The following is a 23,396-nucleotide window of genomic DNA, read 5'->3' as shown; positions in this document are numbered from 1 at the left end:
TGTCTAGGCAGCTCTCCTCAGTATTTAGCTAGTCCTTGGGAGAGTGTTAAACCTGGATGGGTTAAAGGAAATGCCTGTGCTGCGCTGCTCAGAGTGGTTGGCCTCATTATTTTGTAATGGGCTTTTACTATGTAAGTGTTTGGACTCATAAGATCCACTGTACCAAGCAGGGTACAAGGAATGATTCCTTACCTTTACAAGCATGTAGCTAGGAATATTTGTATGAAGTCAAAACAGCAATGGGGAATTTTAGTTCTGCCTGAGGTTCCTTACAGGGGGTGAGAGGGAGTTTGAGTACTTAATCCAAGAGTATTCTGAGAGCTTAAGCTTTGAATGAACTTGTTTTTAGCAAATGGTCACTGAGTTTCTCTTGATTCCTGATGCCATCTAGAATAGCACCTCCGCTTAGATTGGGAAGCAATTACTGCCTTGAAATTCCTAATGTGAATGATAGGAGCACCCTTTTGATGCTTACAGTTTGGGTTATAGAGACAATTGCTTTCTCTTGGCTTATTTGACATGTTGAAGAGCAAGAAAACATGTCCCGGGAATTTCCAGACCTGCTTACGAGTCTGTTGAAAACCAGACTTGCATTGTTTGAGATGGTCTGTGTCTCAGAAATGTGGTTGGTGTTTCTAGAGGAGTCGAATGAGGCTTAGTGCTCAGATCACATAAAAATTGAATGGAGTTGGACAACTGGCAGAGCTTATTGTTTGTCCCCTTCTAGTCTTTCAGTAGCTAAATACTAGTGGAAAGTTACGATTGGATTTAATCATTTTATCTTTGCCTTCCAATTTATAACACATGATATTGTTTAATACTCAGATGCTTAAATCATCATGTGTAAAAGCAGTGAAGTAATTTATATATTGTACGCATTCACAGTCATCAGTGGAGAAAAGAAATTTATTTCTCAGATTGTTGGGGAGATTTTGTGTGCTGACTTACGTTTATTTTCTGCTTTTTTCATCTCTCCTGAGAGCTTGCTCTGACTTCACCTTCTTCATATCAGCCCTGATCTCCCGTAAGCTTGCCTACCCAGGAAGTTGTACTTCCTTTCCTTCTGACCAACACATGGCAAGCATTTTCCAAGTTGTTACTGGTTTTGCAAACTTCTTTGGCAGCTCTGACATTGCAAAGTTTCATATAATACGTCTGTTAGATTTTGGCTTTTCTCATTATAGAGAATTGCTTGTGTTCTTCTGCTTGTTTCATTAATCTTTATTAAGTAAAGCTGTAAGCTGTCTTTAATTGAATGTTTTCTTTTGGCAATAGAACAAGTCAAAAGGTGTTTCTCATTAATTTGTTATTCAGCAGGGATAGCCATCTATCTGGATTGAATTTGTGACAATGTTTAGTCCCTATTTGTAGAAATGCCTATGTTGAACATATTTTTCTATGTTTTGCTCAGAATATCCTATACACGCTCACTTTATAATGTCATTTCTCATGTGGGAATTGAGCTACAGGGAATTTGTCTGTGTTGACAGCATGTCTCCGTGTTGTTTTTTTCTCTCCTTTTAGTACAATGTGTTTTATATTTTGTCTTATAAAATTTTATCATGCTATCAGATCATGAAGAAGTGCAGAAATGATGGCTTTTGGTTTTCTCTAGCATATGATCTGAATGTTTTGCACAAAGATCATCGTGAGAAATGCTGACTTTTATTTTTATGACACAGTATAATAGTGTAGTCAGACTTTCCTGTAGAAGTTAATTACCAGGCCGTCAGCAGCTTGAAAGCAAATGGTATTAAAGAAATGAGAGCGATAGTTCCAGGTGTTGCACTAATGCTAGATTTTCCTTCCTTCCAGGTTCTGCGCCCTTAGCCATGCTTGCTTTTTAAATTATTTTTATTTTTATTTTTTATTTTTTTCTTTGTTGCTTTTTTGGAAGGTGCAAACTGTGGATGCTAGGGCAACTGTTACATTTCACCAAATACAAATCAAGTGTACGACAGCCTGAGGAATAAAGAAGTATTTTTAACCCTTCTAAAAAACCCATATGGATCAAAAGTTACCTGCCTAAAAATATTGTTTCTAAGGTGAATGTTGTTTAAGTGGAGATATTGCAACACGTTGGTGTCTGTTTGTCCCAGATGTTTGCATGTGGCTCCTAGTCAGACTGAACTGGTGTTATACACGTTAGGAATTTCTGTCATCGTATCATCAGTAGCCCCTAAGTAAGCAAACTGGAGTGTCCAAATGCATGTTCAGTACAGGACTTGGAATAGCATGTGATCTACAAACACATGGAAGTTCGTCTGGGACAAAGTTGTTTATTTGGTTTGCCTGCTTTCTTAAAATTTGTGAAGAATGCCTGCCATAAATGTAGCTAAAAGTCCCACTGTCATCTGGCAAAAATGAAATAAAGCTATGTTGTAGATTACATGGTATTATAAAGCTCAACCTGGACAGACACATTAGTCTGTTTTTCTAACAGATCTTTTTTTGGGAACAGCTTTTGCTAGCATTTTTAAATTTAATGTGACATTTTTGAGCATCTGGCATTTGGCTGCTTCACTAATAACACTTTTGTGCAGCCTAACAGCTTTTACCGTTGTTGCATTTTTCCTAATCTTCAGCCTGACCTTTCTCACTTCATAATATTTATTTCTGTCCCAGAACAGAATTATTTAGTGTGGATTCCAAAGCAAAGTGTGTCTTGTGTGATAAATATATTCTAACAATTTTGATTGTACTTAAGTGGATAAAGTAGCAGTCATTTGTTATGACATGTAAAAATTTGGGGAAAAAAATAACCCTGTATGATGCCTGTAAATATTATCATTTTTCCTGTGGTATGTTTCAAAGCTCGAGTGCCCTCACATGGCACCCGCACACTAATCGCAGGAATGGTTACCTTCATGATGTCAGAGGTGGCTTCTGTTTCACATTAATTGCCTCCATTTCATCAGGGCAGGAATGTATCTCCAACTTTTAATAAGTTTTATTTCCCAATAAAGAGTGTCTTTATTTTGCTAGGTCTCTCTGATCTTTCTTGTTACAAATGCTCAGTCCTTCCATTTGTCAGCAATTGCTGTGATGTGCTGTAATTTAATCGGATAGTGGCAGCAGTCTCACCTCTGTCTCTAACTGAAATGCTTATATATTGCCAGTGTTTACAGGAAGCTTACTTGCTGAGAACTTCCTTCACCAAATAAATCTTCAAAAAATTGCCTTTACTGTCTTACGTAGTTCTTCTGTAAGCCCCCAGCTTGTGATGAGGGTTTTAGTAATTTAGTGTTTATTTTGATACGTTTTAATTGTCTTTCAGATTTACTATGTAAATATTTTTGGGCGTCTTGAGCTTTCTCTTATTGCTCTGCATTGCCAATTTGCCCTTCAAGCAACTTCAGGCATTTTGAAACAGATATGGCCTGCATTATTATTCCATATTAGCTGCATTTCCATCTCATATGCTATTTTATACAACTTCAATTGTTGTGTGCTCCAGTAAATGTGGGAGGGGATGTATCCTTTGTCATGTTGCACATCTTGTTTTGAATATTCATACAATGTATGCTGCGCTGCATACTAGCAAAAAGAGATTCAGGCAGTCTTAGTTAAAAATATACTGTAACATTTCAACTGCAGGTTTGTCTTTAGCCATAAGGAAAGTTCTGAGTAAATGGGGATGCTAAGTGTATCACTTCAAGGTCACTTCTCCATTATTTTCTGATATGTCATGAGCAATACAGGATTGCCTGTGGTGGGCTATGGCTTTCACTTTGTACATGCATACCACAAGGGCCCTTGTTTTCTCTAAGCTGATGCAAGGCAGCCAGCTCAATTCATTCTTTATACTTGGGTCACGTTCTGTTTGTTTTAAGGAAAACTTCATCACTTAGCTGAAGAATCAGGACAGATCCAGGAAGATGTAGGTGTAAGTGAATTTGCTGAGAAATCAGTCCTTTAGTGAACGTTTGGAGTCTGTGTTTCTGGTGATTTTATACATATGTGTCCAACCTGCTGGTTCTATGTTTTTGTTGCCCTCTTATGTTTTAATAATAATTATATTATGTGCAGCCCAAGACAGTTTTCTTCTTCACTCAATGCGGCCCAGGCAAGCTATAAGGTTGGACACCCATGGACAATGACCTTTCTCTTAGGAGAAACTAAGAGGTCTGATTGGGGGTTACTGTGTCCCACAGTCAGTTCACCCATTGAACTGATGCGTACTTTGCAGCAGAGTAAAGCAGATTATATGCAGCAATTGTGAGATCTGGATAGAGGATGATGTGGCAGGTATCAGATCAATAGTATAGAATAGGGATTTGGGGGGGCTGGGGGGGGAGGGTACAATTTCCTCTTTTTTTTTTTTCCTTTTTTTTTCCTTTTTATTTCCAGATTCCATTTTACAGGAATCGAAAGCCTTAAATATTGTCTCAAACTCAGACAATGGAGATATGTATATTTTGAGGCCAAGGATTCGTGCAGTCGCTTCTCCAACTGAAATTATTTCGGAAATACTCAGTTAAGTTCTAACTAAAATTCTCTGGTACTACAATTCACTAGAAGGCAGTTCAGAGTAAGAGTGTGCTCAGCTATGTTGTTTTACCTTTCAGAGACTGCCTCTCTGAAGCCTATTCTTTCTGTAATTAGCAGAAACTGTCTTTTTAGGGAAAGGTGTTTTGTGTACTGGTTAAAGTTGATAAGGCCTGAACTATGTTATACTAAGCAGGAACCTATTTTTAGGCTTAACTGTATTTGATTGCAAACTTGTGCTTTTGCACAGTGAATTGAAATGTGAACACAGTGTTTTTGGACAAACACATGCTTCAGATGGTATTTTAATAACTTCGGTGTTTTGTTTTTTAATATACATGTACATGTGTGTTATGGTGAGATTTATCAACTAGACTAATGGTTTTCTAAATGTGTGTTCTCTTTCAAGCCTTTTCTTCTTGTATTCCTAGTTATTTCTAAAACATCTGCACAGGGTTCCTCCATTGACCTGTGTAGTTTACTCAATAATGTTCAGCTTTTGTTTTCTTTTGTCTAGATAATAAGACCTTTCATTTTGAGAAGTAGTTATTTGTCAGTTAGATGGCTTCTTTTCCTCCCAGGCATTTAACAGGCTCTGTGGCACACCATCTACAATAGATTTTTGCCTCTACACTAGCTTTTTCAATTCAGACTTCAAATCAAGACCAGAGTCTTGTATCTTCCCTGTTTAATTTTTTGTGACTTTTGAAAGCCAATTAGACACCCCTCTAGGACCTGTGGAATTAACCAGGGAGGCATCAAATAATTTTTTCTGTCTTGAAATCAGGCTGTTGTCATATGTGGAAAAGGACTTAAAATCAACATTTCTAAAATGCTGCTAGAAAAATGTGTGAAATTTTGCCTGTCACCTTTCCTCAATTTAGTGTTTAAAGGATGGATGTTTGTCATTGCCAGAAGAGCAGTGCAAAAAACCATAAATTCTCTGTCTATGTACTAGATGTTTAATTTTCAGATGTTTTCTGTTTATGAAAACATTTGTGTGAGCAGACGTGTTGAGATGACTTTTCTTTGTTAATAGCTCAGACCAGTGCGTAATTTCTCACTGACTTCAATATGCTTTTCACTATTCAATTAAAGTTGTTTTGAGTATTTTATTATTGTTATTATTATTGAGCAAGATTTGGTTTTTGAAGTGGACCCACACATATTTAAATGATTTTAATGCTCCATTTCATCTCAGTGAGATAACGATGTATGCTTGGAGCCACTCAGAGCATTTTTGTGTGGACCCAACATTTTATTTGCAAGTGGAGTTGTGCTTGAAACACTTTTTTTTTTTTTTTTTTTTTTTTTTTTTTTTTTTTTGTGAACTTCTCTGTGTTGATATGAGAGGAAAGGCCACTAATTGCTCCTTAGGGTCTTCTAGTCAGCCATTGTCAGAGAAACGATTTTTAATAACACTGGATAAACTAGTAATTTTGGCTTCTCTTTTGTGATTATTAAAGTCAGTGAGCTGAAGATTTGAATGTAAGGAAGTTGTGAATCCTGTCTTCTGAAATAATTGTTTTGTGGCTTTGTTGATAAAGTCCATTTGCTGGCTTTAGTATCCTGATGTTCCTTGTAACACTGAGATAGAAGCTGAGCTCCTCCTTAGCCTCCTTGGCTCCCGGATGTCCCAGAAAAATGTCCTAGCAGATAATTAGGTATTCTATAGCACAGTGATGGAAATCAATTTATTTGTTGGATATTGTTTTGCTTGGTATGAATTAATGAGCAGTAATTGGAGTAACACAGTACTTTAACTGCAGTTCAGAAGTGATCATTAATATCTTGCAGTGTATTTTAGAAGCTGCTTATGAATTTTGTACTAAATAACATTGATCCAAATGGAGGAATTGAAGATGGCTGCCCTTATGTGTAACAACTTTTAATTTTGTGCTGCGAGCAATAAACCCAACCTTGACTGTCACATCTACCAAGCAGGCTACCACAGTGTTATTTAGGGAGAATAAATAAAAGGAATTTGGGAGACTGAGAGGTTTTTTTCTTGTAATACATGATGATCTATCTATCTGTCTATCTATCTATCTGTTTAGTTTTATGCTGTCTTCACAGATCAGAGTATTATAGAAACTTTGCATTACAAGTGCTAGCCATAGTAACGGTCTTGACTGTAACAGCTCCTAACTGTTTGCTCCTTTAATTAGGGTATTTCTGCTAGAGATTTCTGAAAAGAGAAAAGAAAGCAGGAGAAAACTTTTGAATTTGCTACCTCTTTAAGGAGTAGAAACTTAAATCTCTGACTCGTAAGGGCTTTGACAGTTTGTATTAGTTTAAATAATAGAATTCCAATACTTCTGCTTCATAGAATCATAGAATCACCAAGGTTGAAAAAGACTTCCAAGATCATCTAGTCCAACCGTCTACCTACTACCAGTATTTCCCCACTAAACCAGGTACCTTAATGCAACATCTAAATGTTGTATTAATGTAATAATAAATGTAAACATCTATTCAAAATGTTTTTTTGAAGACCTCCATCAGTGGTGGTTCAACCACTTCCCTGGGCAGCCTGTTCCAGCACTTGAGCACTCTTTCAGAGAAGAAATATTTCCTAATGCCCGACCTGAACCTCCCCTGGTACAACTTGAGGCCATTCCCTCTGGTCCTATTGCTGTTTATCTGGGAGAAGAGACTGGCTGCAACCTTTCCACAACTTCCTTTCAGGTAGTTGTAGAGAGCAATAATGTCTCTATTAAGCCTTCTCATCCCCAGACTAAACAATCCCAGTTCCCTCAGCCATTTCTTCTGCGGTTTGTGCTCCAGACTCCTCACCAGCTTTGTTGCTCTTTTCTGGACATGCTCCAGGACCTCAGTGCCTTTAGTGTAGAGAGGAACCCAAAACCGAACTTGCTCCTTGCTCCTGCTGGAAACACTATTTCTGATGCAAACCAGGATGCCGTTGGCCTTTTTGGCCACCTGGGCACACTGCTGGCTCATGTTCAGCCAAGCTTCCACCAATACTCCCAGGTCTGCTTCCTCTACACAGTCTTCCAGCCGCTCTGCCCCAAGCCTGTAGCGTTGCCTGGGGTTGTTGTGGCCAAAGTGCAGGACCCGGCACTTGGTCCTGTTGAATGAACTTTGTCCCATTGGCTTCAGCCCAGTGATCCAGCCTATCCAGATCTCTCTGAAGGGCCTTGCTACCCCAGCAGACACTTCCTCACTGCTCAGTGTCATCTGCAAACTTACTTAAGGTCGCTCAATCCCTTTGTCTAGGTCATCAGTAAAGATATTAAACAGGGCAGGCCCCAGTACCAATGCCTGGGGAAAACACCACCTGTGACCTGTCGCTAGCTGGATTTAACTCCATGCAGCACCTCTCTGGGCCTGGTCCTCCAGCCAGTTCTTTACCAACAAAGTTTGTACCTGTCCAAACCACAGGCTGCCAGCTTCTCCAGGAGAAGCTTCCCTGTTGACTTCCACTTTGTGTGGTGGTGTTTGCTAGTTCTGTGAAAGAAAGAGCAAAAGGAAGTTAGCCTTGGCTCTTTGCATTATACAGGCACAGAAGTATCGTAATGGTCTCTAATTTCAGCCTTTGATTGTTTGACTGTATTGTGATTGACAGGTGATAGTACCTGTCAGGTAGGTCAAACTGAATTCTGTATTTGGCAACCTCTTCAGCCGATCCAGGAAGATCTCAATGAAAATTTCATAGTGTTTTTTGGAAGACATGATGAGGTAAAGTGGAGATACCAAATCTGTCCAGAATTAAGATCAAATGCATCACCTGCACAGGATAGAAACAGACAAATTAATCTTAACATTGTGCCAGGAATAAGTAAAATAAAATAGCATTAATTGGTTTTACAGTCTGGACAACTTGTGAACAGAAGCTGATGAAAAATATTGGTTCCTTTTTATTTTCAATAGTAAGAAGTGTTTGTTGCACTTGTCCTCGGTTGAATTACTGTTTGCTGTCTTTCTGTTTTAGGTTATGGACAGACTGGTCCAATGGTTCAGAGAAGTGGATATGACTCCATTGCAGCTGCCATTTCTGGTCTCACACATATCACAGGGCACGAGGTATGGCTCTCAACTTTTAAATTTAGTAGAATCTGTGACATGCTCCATGTACTAATCACATTGTGGTGTTAGCTAGCCTTTGTTAACACCTCTGCTATGTATGCCCTCCACAGTCCAACAAGAGGCCTTATCTCTGTGAAGTCAATGAAATGGTAGTACTATTGCCCATGCAGTATCTCATTCCAGCCTGAGAAAGTAAGTCAGTGCCTGAGAAACAGAAAATGGAAGAAGATTGGTATCCTAAATTTCCAGTGAATAAGTTATCAATACTTAATCTGTGTGACTTTCAGTCACTTCAGTAACTTTAACGGGCAGATTAGCTGCTGGATAATGAAACCACACTTTTGTGGAAAGCCTCTCCTGTGCTTTGATATAACAGATGCATCAGACCTTTAAACGTTGGAATTGTAAAGCCATCTAGATAACTTCTAGCTTTTCAATCACCCTGCCTGAAAATTTGCAGGGACATACCATTAGTGGCTCTGGAAAAGCTTTATGTGCTGCTGTTCCCACTGATATCCAAGATTGTTGGATCATACAGCAGTGCAGGAAGCATTACAGGGGTAGCTTAGTATCTGGATTACACTAATGCATAGAATATGTATCTTTACCTCAGAGAAAAATGGTTTTAGGTACGTGAGTGATGGAAACTGCAAGTGCTATGAGAGCAGTATTACTGAGCGACACTTACGAAGATGGATTTAATTAAAAGATTGTGTTAAGATCTACACTGCAAATTCAGATGTTGGTATCGCCTCCCCTGGAACTGAGGCAGTGTAAGCAAAAATCGTGTAATCATTGCTGGTAACAGTTTCATCTATTCACTAGGGACTTTTAGCAGTTAATTCAAATCTAGTTATTCTCTGGCATGATTAAAATAAACATGCTAAAACATGCCTTATTATTGATTTTCCTTTTGCAGTTGGTCATATATTTTATCAGTTTCTGAATAAAGCATTTTTTGTTGTAGAGAGGCCAGTTTCAAAGACTTGAGTGGTCAGTAGCTCTGAAGATGCATGTGCCTTTTGTTATAGTGAAATTTGACAAAAATAGTTTTAAAATCATACTGTATGGTTGCTTGAAAATTTACTATTTTCAACTAAAACTCCCATGTCCTACATTTGTGCATGTAATTGAGTATTTCTGAATTCTAAATAGAGCCAGCTATGAAAAAATGTAGCAAAAGCTTATTTCAGGCAATATGTGGAGAAATGACCAAAGTAAAGAAGAAAAAAGCATTTTGCTCACTTTTGTGGCTTTTTTTTTTTTTTTTTTTTAAATTAAACTATTATTTTTTGCCTAATAACAAGAATTTGTACTTGAAGTCCTTAAAGCAACATGTTCCTTTGGAGCATACCCTAGTAAACTAGATTACAATTTTTCTTTCTTTCTTTTTTTTTTTTTTACAGTAAATTGAAAATGTGTTTAAAACTGATGAAGAAAGAAAGAAAAGTTATGATGTTTTTGTGTTGTCTAGCAGTAGCTGTACTTAATCAGCATAATAATATCAGTATAACAGTGCTCTGCAGAAACTTCTTTTAATAGACAAACTGAGTAGTGTGCTTGCAGTGCCTTAAAGCTCTTAGCTGTAGTAGACAAACTACAAAGTCGGGGAGCAGAAAAAAGACATCTATGTACATCAGTGAGTTGCTTAATTTTAAGGTACATTAATGTGTGGATAGATTGGTCTGAAAGTAATACTTCTTATTTATTTCCATGGAAATTACACCGGATACAAAGAGCAAAATGACTCTGCTTGACAGAGCAAATTCTCAGCTACAAAGCAGTATTTTTCAACACGGTCACCACCATTAGCTACTCATTTTTGCCAGCAGTGAACAAGAGCCTGCATGCCATGCTTCTCAAAATCTGCACCAATGGAGGTGGCCCACTGTCAGTTCTGCCACTGCTGAAACGTTCCACCCAACACCTCATTGTGCTCACATCCACTGTTTGCTCTCCACAAACATTCAGGAAGCATCAGTGAATGCCATTGGATGCAATTTTTTCCGCACGGAGGAATTCAGTGACAGAGTTTTGCTTTGCATGCACTTCTGCGTCAGGCGTCATTTTGTCAGACTGCCTCTGCTGCCACCTGTTTATGACAACAAAATGTAACAGAATATTTGCAGGAAGGGTCAACCTCTGCTGCCATGCCACCAACATCCACCTCTGACATCGTGGGCCATCATACTAGGATAAGAGGCAGTACTTTCATGGCAGCTCTTGTATTTACAGCACCACACAAAGCATTTTAACAATAGAACAGTAAAATTATGTTCTGTACTTGACATTTCTAAAATTGATAGAATTCATAGCAATAAGGACTGCGTTTTAGAGAAATTAAATACTGCAAATTTTGCTCTATTTCAACCATCTGGCTACTGATTTAATTTCTAAGACAGTTTGCTGCTGCTGTTGACTTGCTTTTATTGGATACTGAGCAGCTGTGCTTCTATACAGTAACTCTCAGTATTATACTATGAAATCTCTGTATTACTAGCACAGGAATTTGAGTAAAGCTTAAACCTTCATTAATTTGATCACGCACGTAACATTTCCTGCAATACTGTGTATAACACTTACTTTGAGGCAGTAGATCACAGTGGAAATGTTTATTTTTTTCCAAGTTATATTTTAGGTAGTGAAATAAATAAAAATGTGATATGAAAGTGGAAAGGGCCAAAAGTACACAGTAATATCACGTTTAACACATGGAATAGAATTGTTGAATGGAGTGCAAGATTTGTGCATTTTTCATCTGATTTTTCTGAGAAATGAGAAAAGATTCCGACGTGAGGAAATTTTGAGAATCTTGCCTTTTTTCCTTTTTTCCTAAGAAGTTACTGTAATTGAAATCACTTGATGCTGGCTGTTTTGAAAGGCTTTCAAGTAAAGTTCTCTTGTGAACCTTGAAATCGAACTGTAGCTTTTGCAATATTGAAGAGTTAAAGGCACAAACAGCTGTACTTGTGTTTTTGTTGACTGAACCATATTTATCTACTGTAGAATGCTATCTTTAAATAGTGTTTTTATGTGCAGATAAGGAAATCTGGATGGAGTTCCAACTCATACATCTGTACTCGATTATTTCTGTATCAGAAATGCTGTGACACCTGTGGAATTTGAGATTCTAGTGTGTATGAAAACTTCAAACCCATTTTATATAAATCTGTACCAGAAATTCATTTTGAAATGAAAGTTGCTGCTTCGGGCCAGATTCAGTTAATTTTATTTTATTTTTTTTTAACTGTAAATTAAAATATGAAAAAGGACTGAGTTCATACCGATGACAATTTTATTGTCCTTAAAGACATAATTTATAATTTATTATAAATGAATTATTATTCCAGGGCATAAATTATGTTCTGGAAGACATAACTTTATTGGTTAACCGTCACATTCAAGTTTCTTATTTGATGAACAGAAAGCTTTTGCTTTAACATATTCAGCGTCAAATGAATATTGCTTTGAAAATGTCATGAAACTCATGGGGGCAATAATTTGAACTTAAATAAAAACAGCTTGGATACAAGTGCCCTTTACATCTCCAAGTGGATCACTGCATTCAGTGCTAGGTAGCTTTATGGTGCTGCGGCGTGTTCAGTAAGCATTTTTTGTTGTTGAAGCAGCATTTTTTATTTTACTGGACACTAGACAGCAAAACATGATTAGAATCTACAGTACCAGAGGGGCCATTCTTCAGCTTAAAAACAAATGACTACAAAAGAGTACACGTAGTATATTGTTCAGAGCTGTTGAAAAAAAATATAGCCCTTACTGGTTAATATTAGCTGCAGCAAGTTATTTCCATTGTGTAAGGACTACTGGACTTTTATTAATACTTTTACAGTGCATGTCATTTCAAACCAATTTCCAGTTATAGCGGATCACTTTTTGTAGCACTGATGTAAAACTGGGAAGAAAAGTTATGTCAAAGGGCAAAAAAAAAAAAAAAAAAAAAAAATCAGGAAAGGAATCTTCCAGAATACATTGAGGCTATCATGAATAAAAGTGTAAACTAGTGGCAAGTTTGCAACAGCAAGGCACTGGAGTGAACTTCTGTATGTTCAAGCACTTTATGTGAAGCTTCACTGTTCACATAAAGCAGCTTCCTATCTCTTGTTCCACAGGACAGATATGAAAATGTAAATGAATCTATTTCACATTAGTTAGAGAATGCATCCTGTCACAGAAAGGCACAGGTGGACATTAGAAGCTGATTTAGGGGAGGAGGGGGATGATAGTTGCTGAACTATCTTAATAGGCACACTGAGGAAGAGTGGAAATTGTGCAAACTGCTGCAGAAACATGTCTGCTATGTTAAAAATAACATAGCAATATAGTAGTTTGACTTCTTAAGTATAGGAGTGTTCCGTAAGAGGAAACTGTGAAAATATGTGCTGTGGAAATCCTTAGACCTTTGGCTTCTGTTTTGTTGTCTCTAGCAGTATCTCTGTCCTCTGAGCATTTGTGTGTTGAAGTATTGATCAGAATAGAGCAAGAAGTAGTGTAGAAAGTAATTTACAGTTTACAGGCTTTGCAACATCTTGATGCATGGGATTGTGTAAATACTGCAAGAATACCTCTTTTTCAAGGGTAGCCTTTATGTTTTGGTTCACTCAAAGATGCTTTTATCTATTGTTGCTTGTGATGAGGAAACATGTAAACGCTTTTTATGATAAGAATTATGTGGCATGTACTAAAACAAACTAATGCTTTGCTTATTCCTTCTTCTTCCTTTTCCTTTTTTTTTCTATTTGCTTTCTGTTTGTTTTTATTTCACTTGGAGTGTTGCCTTCCTTTTCTTTAGGGTGGTGAACCAGTTAGAGTAGGAGTAGCCATGACAGATCTTGCTACTGGCTTGTATACGTGTGGAGCAATTATGGCTGGCTTGCTTCAGAGGCATAAGACGGGGAAAGGAATGCACATTGACTGCAATCTCTTGTCATCTCAGGTAAGAATTTAAAAAGCAAACAAACTACTTTTAGTTGTTAAGATGTTTGAACTGAAATCCGATATTTTGATATAAATTAATGCAAATTAATAAGTATAATTTATGACAACGATACTAATGAAAATAAATTGTGTCAGTGACAACTTCCTCATTATGCCACTCTGGCAGTGCCCATTTCATACGACATGGTTATAGTTGTTACAGCAGTATGTCTGTTTTCCAATTTTTAGAGAAGACCTCCATGTTCTTTTAAAACAGTTTAATCAAGGCTTTGATCATGCAGAGATAGCAAGCAGTTGTAGTAGGTGGTTGAAGAAAGACGAGTGTAAATGGTGAAACCACCATTGGAAGGGAGGACTTGGCACTGGGCCATGAAACCAGCAGAGTGATTGAATGGCTTGAACAAAATTGTCAAGTAGTCAAGGATCACTGAAATATAAAAGTAATCTAATCTGAGAAGTCTGCCTACTGACTCTGGAAATTAGGGAATAAAATAAGTGTGAATATGCAGTATTTTCTCTAGACCGCTGTAGAGAAATCTCATCAAAATTGGAAAGACAGAGACGTGATGACAGCTGTATCATATACAACTAATCATGAGAACTTGAAATTGCCATTTGAACATCAGTTATGTCATGATTCTTTCTTCTGCTGTTGTTTGGCTTTTTAATGGACTCCTCTGGATTACTATTTGGCATTTTATCAAATGCTGGAAGTAGAAAGAAATGAGGCTATGTGTTGGTGCAACTCCTAATTCATCCTTTGTCAGCTTTGTCAGCACAGTTGCCCTTGGAATTATTTTGTTTAAGGCAGCTTTGGCTGTGCAAAAAAAAAAAAGCGCTCTGTCTTTGTGATATTTCACGTTATCCTTTATGCCACTCATTGGCATATAAATGACAGGGAATGAACACTCAGATATCTGTGTGTTCACAAAACAAAGTGAACAAAGTGTGCATGATATGTGATTTTTGGCCCTTATGTGCTTAGCTGAAGAAGTACAAAATGGTGAAGAGATGTTTATATATATACTTTTTATATATTATTTTATTCTGTACTTGTTATTAAATTGTATTTATATAAAAGTTATTAAAGAGTAATTCCACACATGGCATTCTAATCGCCAAATAAATGTTTCTTTTTTTCCCCTCGAAGTTGGGTGCACTAAACTGAAATACGTTGATATTTTGTAATAGACTACACTTATAAATTGTTAATCAGAAAATACGTATTTTGTATAAGATAACCTTACCCTGGTCCAAAATTTGCTCTAGGATATTCGCCTAAGACTTTAAGGAGAACATTTATTTAATTGGAGAAAATTATTTTTGGATGAGATTTTGGGATAGGAAACAAACCAATGTGATCAATCCCATTGAAAACATGTTAAAATAGATGTAGAAAAATGCAGCTGACAGACAAGTCTCCCTGGGAACATCTGGAGTTCTAGTTATCCTGGTTTGTTTTCTTCTTTTTCTTCTTCTTTTAAAAAAAAACAAAAACTATTTTTACTTGTAAATCTTGAAAGGTCAGTGTCATCAAAGATGAGAAAAGAACCAGTAGAAAAAAATCTAAGTAATCAGTGTAAGAAAAATTGCTCTCAATGCTTCCGTTGGTAATATTTTAGTTGGTAATATTTTAATAATGCTTCTGTTGGTAATATTTTAATAATTCTACCAATTACTGTGGTAGAATCGGGTTGTTCAGAGAGGTTATGGTTTTACATACCAAGCTGAGATATCTAAGGCAAGGTCTTCCTTGTGTGTTGAGTCTTTAAAAGAGTGAGTCTTTGGAATCTCTCACAGATACCATCAAAACAAGCAACCTGAAACTGTAGATTTTTAGTTTGCTCTTGTTGATGTTGATTGTGTGATCTCATTGCCAAAGAAATGCTGCTTCTCCTTCAGTGTGAGTTTCACTGGAGTATGGTCATTTTTAGTGAGAAAAAATCTTTTTTCCTGTGTGTTGAGCGAAAGTGCTGCTGTAATGTCCTGCTGTTCAATTAGGAGAGCAGGGACGTATATGAAACTTGTTGCTTCCGTCAGTGTTTCATGCACTGAGCTAATATGCTTATCCTTTTGTCCATCCTTTCACCTGAACTGGGAATTCTGACTCAAGACTACATATATAAATATATATATATATGAGCGTATATGAACATATAAAGTATCTTATAAATAATACCTGTCTATAAATAATATCTTTCTATAATAAGTGTATAATATATTCCTTGAGCATTATTAAGGGCTTTCAGAAGTCGTTGTTGCTGCCTTCCACTACTTAAAGGGAGCCTATGGGAAAGCAGGAGACTGTTAGGGAGGGTAGTGATAGGACAAGAGGTAATGGCTTTAAATTTAGATTAGGTATGAGGAAGAAATTATTCACTGGTGGTGAGGCATTGGAGCAGGCTGCCCAGAGAAGTTATGGATGCCCCATCTCTGGAAGTATTGAATGTCAGGCTGGATGGTGCTCTGGGCAGCCTGATCTAGCTGGGGGTGAAGGGGGAAGGGGAAAAAAAGAAGAAAGAAAAAGAGAAAAACAACCTCCAGGAGTTAAAGTTCTTAAATAGATTGAAATCCCTGAACAACATTTGGATAATTTTATAGGAAAAGCCCTAAGTATGTGCACGACCACTTGTGTCTCTGCTGTCACTTTTCTACATGCTTTATAGAAAGGCAAGTGGCTTTCTTTTTTTTTTTTGTAGGGTGTTGCTTTTGATGCTAATTTTCTGCACAGATATGCTAATGACAAAGGGCATGAAGTGAATTCAGCTATCAGTTACGCTTTTTAAAGAACTTTCCCTCTGAGTGGCAAGTTTGTTCGTTAATTTTCTGGTTCGTACAGAAAAAGTATCTGATAAATGAAATCCCGGTCTCTTAAAATTATTAATGTTAGAATATCTTAAAAAGACCTTTATTTCAAATGTTACATGTCAGACATTTTTGTCCAATTGCTCTATGCCAGTCTGTGACTATAAAAGAAGATTTCTTTTCTGTGCAGCAAAACAGAATTCTAGAATTTTACTGAGGAGATGCAGTGACCGCTGTGATGCGGTTCTGCAGTGAGCACTAACTTTCTGTATCTATCATCTATAAACTTTTAACCCGTGTCATACAATTCCTTTGAAACTTTTGACTTTCAGATGATTTACAGTTGTCAGCTCCAGACCTTTCAGCGTCAGCATCTAAATGGTGTCCTTTAGATGATGCTAGTAAATAAGAAGGAAGTGGGTTTTGGATTTGGTTCCAATTATGCAATTGCGCCTTTTCTTCTGTTGTGGCTTGAAAAAAAAAAAAATCTCTTGGAAGTTTTAATATCCTTCCTGTATTTAATTGCAACCAGGCTCTAACAAATACTGTAATAAGTTGGTTTCTCTTGGACTGACAATATGCAAGAAGTATTTTACATTTAACTTTTCTGCAGTTTTGGAGCGCGTTGTTTTTGCAGATTCCACAAACAGGATAATGCAATTAATATTGTTTGTGTTATATAATTGTTCATCAGACATTTCTGTGCTTCTGATTATTAGGTTTTAATTTGAATTTTTTAAAGGAAACTTCATCTTCAAATTTTAAAGTGACCCTAGAAAATTGGCATGAGTTATTTTCTACACTGTATCTCTAGCTCTAGTTTGACAGTTTGTTCAGAAAACACTGAGGTTTAGAATCTAGTAGTTTTTGGGCTTCTGGATCTCTTTTTCCCAAAATGCATCTGTTTAAGGTATATATATATTTCAAGTGCTTAGAGTGGTCTCCATTAAAAGTTTTCGTGACATGTCTTTTACAAACTGCTAGTTGTATTTGAAACTGACACTGATTATATGCTGCCTGGAGGTCACATATGGCATCATACAGCAGTAAGCTGTATGAGAAATTGCAGTTGTGGAACTCAAACACTGTGCAGGTATCTTGGCAGTAATGCATTGCTTTTCTACCTGCTAAGTTATAAGTTCTCTGAATACATAAATGTATAGGAACTGTGGAGTCACAGCCTGAACCACTGATTGAGCACCTGGAAGAAAAGAACCAGTCAGCCCTGGGAGCACAGATGGAGGTAATTCACCTGTGTGATTGGAAGGGGTGGAGTCTGTCTCCACCTCTCTTGAACCTCATTTAAGGGCTGACTGAGGCTAGGGGAGGATCCCTTGCTGGAGTTTCTTCATTTGTGGAGTTTTTCTGCAAGCCTAGATTTTTTGGAGATGGGTGAGCATTCTTCTTTTTATAACACCTTCTCATTGTACAGGTCTTGCTGCTCTTACAATAAGGGAAATCTGTTTTACTAGAGGTCATTGTTTCTGGTGATTTCTGGAGCCATCAATAGGGCTCTTACACAGTTGTCTTGTTTTGGCTGTGATTTAAGTGAAGAGTTCTTTATTACGAGCTTAGAGAATGTTATCTTGCAAAACAGTGTTCTGTCATGTAAGAAAAGTGGGTGTGCTTTGTATGGAGACGTTCTTTTTCACTATGCAGCTCTGATATGGAAATATAACCAAGTCTAAATTAACATGACTGTCTCTTTTGCATCAGGCGCTTTTCTTGGCTATTATTCTCTAAAATTTCAATTGAAGATCTCAGCTTAATAAAGAGCAGACATTATCTCTCAGAGTTTTAAGTAGCCAGAATGTCACTGAAGTAGTCCTGGGGACCATAGTAATATGACAGTAACTCTATTTCATATTGGCCTCTTTGGAATGTGTTGTGACTTCTAATTAGTTGTTGGAGCGTTGTACTCCAATTGGTTTTCAGATTTGATGGCTTTCTTTGCTCTGTAAACAGAATTCTTAGCCAGATTGCAAGGGAATCTTCTTCTTCATTTGCTACTTGACAGTGAAGTCTTCATATTTTTGTCTTTGCTGCAATTATTTATTGTGCTAATGAAATGAAGTCTGAATGTCTTGCAGCTTCATTTTCCTGAGTTGTAAATTAGGACTAGGAGGTGCATACAAAAAAATGCCCCTTTAGTACATAGAAAAGATAGAAACAACTATCTGGAATGGGTAAGGGAGAGAATCAGAAGACAAAGGAAGATATTGCTTTTAATAGGATTATTATTTAGATAACCTTTGAATATGGATATGACTTTGGAAATGGTATCAAGATGTTTGTTGTACTTAATTGCCAACAGATCACATTTTGGGATCATGCTAAGTATTAGGAGAAAAAGGATATCCTGGATGTTTTGAAGTATATGATAAAGATATAAGCAAACATAGCAGAATAAGCACAGATCCTGCCTGCAGTACTGCACGTGGCTCTGAGATCCCCAGCACAAGAAGGGCATAGGCCTGTGTAAACACCTCCAGAGGAGGCCAGGAGGATTATGAGAAGGCTGTGAGGCAGAGGGAATTACAGCTGGTCAATCTAGGGAAGACAGGGATCTGAGGCAACCGTAACCAAAGGGTAGTCCTTGTTTCCCCTAGGACAGGGCTGTTCTTCTTCATAGCCTCTGGTATGATGCTGTATTTTTTTTAGGAGAAAAACAATGTTGGTAACACACTGATGTTTCTAGTTGTTGCTGAGCAACGCTGTACGGAGCCAAGGCTGTTCCAGTTTTCTCAGCTTCTCCTACTGCCCTACCAGTGAGAGGCTAAAGGGGCACAAGGAACTGGGAGGTAAGAAAATCAGAACAGGTGATCTAAACCAGCTAAAGGGTTATTCTGTGTCATATGACATCATGTAGAAGGAAAGCATGGAAAAGATGGGAGTTCATTGGGCTTCCTTCCACTGCTCAAGGACTAGCTGGCTGTTGTTTGACAGATGGTGAGCAATTGCTTGTGCATCACTCATTATGTGTATACACAAACGCATTTTCTCTCTCTTTCTTTATCTGAGTGAATAGGTTTTATCTCAACTCACAAGTTGTACTTCTTTTTTTCTTCTTTTTTCCCACCCATTCTAATAGGAAGGGGTGGAGTGAGCAAACAAGTGTGTGGTGCTGAGCCACCTGCCAGGTTAAACCACAACAAGGGGCCTACAGGTAAGATGAGGAGGGACTTTTTACAAAGACATGTAGTGGCAGGATGGGCAACTGAAGGAAGATAGGTTTATATACGATGTTAGAAGAAAATCCTTCATCAAGAGGGTGGTAAGATACTGGCACAGGCTAAAATGCCTTTTTTACTGCCTAGAAAAGCTATGGAAGTGCAGCTTTAAAAGTCTTCAAGGCTGGGTTGGGAGAAGCCCTGGGCAATTTGATCTCTTAGGAGGTGTCCCTCCCATGAGGTTGGAGCTTGAGGGCCTTTAAGATACCTTCCATTGTAAACCTTCCTATGATTCTATGACCGATATCCTTAAAATTCACCTCTGAAGTTTTTAGAAGTCGCTCTCTACCTTGGCCAGATTTGGACAGGGCCTTTCAAGATTTTTTGCAAAGAAAGCTGAAGAGCTGTAATTTGATGGAACAGGTTTCAATTTTATGTTACAGAAAAATTGTAATTAAGTAAAACTAGTGATTTCAGTGTGCTGTTGAGCCTCTGGAGGTCTCTTAAGCCTTCACAAGCCTGTCATTTTTGTGTATGCTGATGGAATAACTATAATAATGATAACTAAGGTTTGAGCAGTGCTTTCTATGATGAGACCATCTCAGGTAACTTCGATTAGCTTTTTTTATTTAATAAAGTGAAGCAATGGAGAATGATGATGCAAATTTGGACTAACTACTACTTATTGGTCTGATGAGATTTTGGCTGCCATGACCGTATTTCTCCATGTTTCTATCATTCTGTATGTTGTTATTTCTAGCTCATAAGTGAACTGCAAAGTATTCTGGTTTGAGCCAAAACACTGTTAATAGTATTCTGGTATGTTGGTTGTTGCTGAATGATGGGCATGCCTGGGGCTGGGCTGGGCAGGGCCAGATGACAGGGAAGAGCTGCCACCATGATGGTGCAGCATGAGTGCCTGAATTAATCTGAGGGTTATTCTATACTGCATGACATGCATCTCTGCCTGAAAGTCAGACTTGAGCTATATGTAAAAATGCCTTGCCTTCTTTGGAATGAATGTTTGTAGTACTAGATTTCTATGATGAAAATTATATGAAAGTACTTTAGTACAAAAAAATTAAGTATGCTTGAATAGTTAAATTTTCTAACTCTAATGAGGAGACACTTTCAGAAAGAGATGTGCAAACTTGTCACTATTGATAGTGTTATGCAGAAATGCCATATTTCTGATGCATTGATAGTGCTAACTCATCTCTCAAATCAAATAGAACTTTGGACAGTTTCTTTTTAACTTGTATCTGGCTTAACAACTGTCTAGGTTAACCCCATTTGTGTTGCAGGCAGCATTACAGTGCTTGAAAACAACGTGAACAAATTAACTTGTTAATTTTATTTTTCTAACTTCGCAGCATTTATCTTGTGCATTAAAATTTGTGCTATTTCTTTCAGTTCCACAAGTTTGCTTCTTGTATCATCCTTGTATTCCACTAGCACATTAGTAATTAATGGGCAGTGTTCAAAAACCTTGTGGTGTTAAAATTATGAAACTAAAATACTGGTACTGCTCTACTGAAGTAATATTATTGTACATAACTTCTACTCCCCATCTTCCTCTATTTCTGTACGCGCAACTGTAGATTTGTTATTGCACCATATGCAAAACCAGCAGAAAGTAAAGGTTCCCCTTAAAAATCCTCTTGTGGGATTTTACTGGAAAAGAGGTTCTGATAAAAAGAAGAAATACTTTGCTTTTTTGATGATGTCGTCTTATCATACAAGATGATGAACATCATAGAAACCTTGGAGTTGAAAAGTATCTTTAAAGATCATCTAGTCCAACTTCCCTGCAGTGAACAGGTACATACACAGCTAAATCAGGTTGTCCAGGGCTTGATCCAGCCTCACCTTGAAAGTCTTCAGGGATGGTTGCCACATCTCTGGACAGCCTGCTCCCAGTGCCTCACCGCCCTCACTGTAAAAGGCTTTTTCCTTATTTCTGACCTAAATTCTAAAACTTCATTCAGAGCAAACAGTCTGCTTGATGTAGCTTCTGTGTCTGGAAGTTCCATGTGTTTTCTCCTTAATCTTTTCAATCTCTTTTTGTACAACAAAATGGCTATTTTGTATTAAAGGAGTGAAAGTTATGGATAGGCTTCTGAATCGTTCTGCAAGGGAAGTTGCATGACAAAGTGGTATGTTTCTTGAACAAACCAGGATGAGGAGTTATTTTGATCTCCACTGTCTTCATGTTCCATTATTAATAATTTGATATTTCCCAGTGTTTCCTGTTCCTTTCTACTGTTGCAGCAATACTTAACTGATTTAGTATTTAAGAGTTTTCATTTTTAGGAAATATCAGTATATCTGCAAGTGCCTTGGGTACTGTTGTGTTCTGGGCTAGTTTAAGACTGACTCAGTAAAATTCAGCTGTCCTGAAAACCTTGATTTTTGTCACTGTTCCATATGTGTCCAGCCTTCTAGTTTTATGTTTTTGTTACCTACTTTTTCAAAGTTTTAATATATTTATTAAATAAAGGTTTTGTTCCTTACTTAAATATATTAAAATATAGTCAATGCGATACTTTTTTGCTTACAGTAATTAAATATTTTATGTGGCCTAAGGCAATTTTTTTTCACTTGCTGTGGCCCAGGTGTGCCGGAAGGTTGAACAACGATGGAGGCTGTTACAACCAGGAGAGATTTGACTGTGTTAATAGTGGATAGTGTTAATAGTTAAATGTGGAGTGTTTGCACACTTCTCACCCAGCCAAGTTCACCTGGCTCCTTTCTACGTACCAAGGATGTCTACCAGAGAAGGTTAAAAATCTACTTAAAGCTACTGAAGCTACCATTATTTTGTGGAGGGATGATAATGTGCAGAGTGGGTAGTAATGGCTTCATCAGAAGTCATGCTTTTTAGTTTTTTTGTGTAAGTGCTGATGAGGTGAAGATGAGTGCTATAGATGTACCAGCTCAGCACTGTAGATGCTAATTAGATGTATGCATACTTTCCCTTGTACATGGCACTGTTTCTAATCATAAGATCAAAAACGAGAAGTGCTTTAATACAGCTCCTTTTGGGTGTTGGCAGCTTAGCATGGAAAACCATTTTTCTTACTGATTCAATGAAATAGTAGAATCCTTAGCAAAGCGTGTGTGGAGTCCAAATTGGAGCCTCTAGGTACTAACTACCCTGTTGCAATTAATAAGAAAATCACTGAAGTTATTTTGTTGCCTGTTCTCTCAGGTAATTAGTTTGTATATAAGCAAAGTCTGTATGGATATTTTTTTTTGCATGTTATGCTCTTTTTTTTCCTCAACCATCACATTCAGCTACAGCTTTTAAGCTTGGATTATTTTGCTCTTTGCAAGTATGCTGCAGTCCTTTGCATGGGTAGAAGCCACACTAAGAGTTTGGTTTGTGCTGCTTCTAAACAGAAAATGAAATACAGCCAGCACCAATAGAATTAAGCCTTAAGTATTTTAAGTTATAATTCATGTTAAATCATAGGCTCTTAGTGGGAAGTGCTACAACTAAGAAATAATATTACAAAATGTATTACAGTATTTTAAAAGTGTGTAAGATGTAGCAAAATAAACTTTTTGTATGTTTCATTTTTCATGGTCCTAGCATAATGGCATAAAAACATAGAAGATAATGCATTTATTATATATTCTTCCTTCACAGAAGGTGGGGAAAGGAGAAAATGATTTTAGAAGTGTCAGTTATTGTTAAGGTTGTCTGATATGTCTGTTATCAGAGTCTGGTTTCAGTTGCTAACAGCTTTGCCAAAATTTTAACTGTTTTGGCTGAATTTTTTATGTCCTGGAATTGCCCAAAATTGATTTGTTTTTTAAAGTTACTGTTAAAGTGATTCATCTGTTTCCAGTAACTAGTTATGGGAAAATACGTTGATGGGTTTTTTTTTTCCCTCCTGAGAAACTCAATGTCTTTATTCTTTGGAG

The 23,396-nt window shown here is 37.3% G+C and overlaps 1 protein-coding gene across 7 annotated transcripts in view; it reads left to right on the top strand.

The window, feature by feature from the left end:
- SUGCT (succinyl-CoA:glutarate-CoA transferase) overlaps positions 1-23,396 on the top strand; it is a 327,199-nt gene that overhangs the window by 31,091 nt on the left and 272,712 nt on the right. For all 7 annotated transcript variants that reach the window (XM_042834219.1, XM_042834218.1, XM_042834224.1 and 4 more), the window contains exons 7-8: positions 8,441-8,532; positions 13,346-13,489. In XM_042834219.1, the coding sequence (XP_042690153.1) occupies positions 8,441-8,532; positions 13,346-13,489 (236 nt within the window). The remainder of the gene's footprint in view (positions 1-8,440; positions 8,533-13,345; positions 13,490-23,396) is intronic.

The sequence above is a fragment of the Centrocercus urophasianus genome, unplaced genomic scaffold (genome assembly GCF_019232065.1).
Source record: "Centrocercus urophasianus isolate 14NV4802_14NV808 unplaced genomic scaffold, USGS_Curo_1.0 seq_44, whole genome shotgun sequence".
Classification (NCBI taxonomy): Eukaryota; Metazoa; Chordata; class Aves; order Galliformes; family Phasianidae; genus Centrocercus; species Centrocercus urophasianus.
The sequence above is the reverse complement of the archived record's forward strand: the minus strand, read 5'-3'. Positions and strand labels throughout refer to the sequence as shown.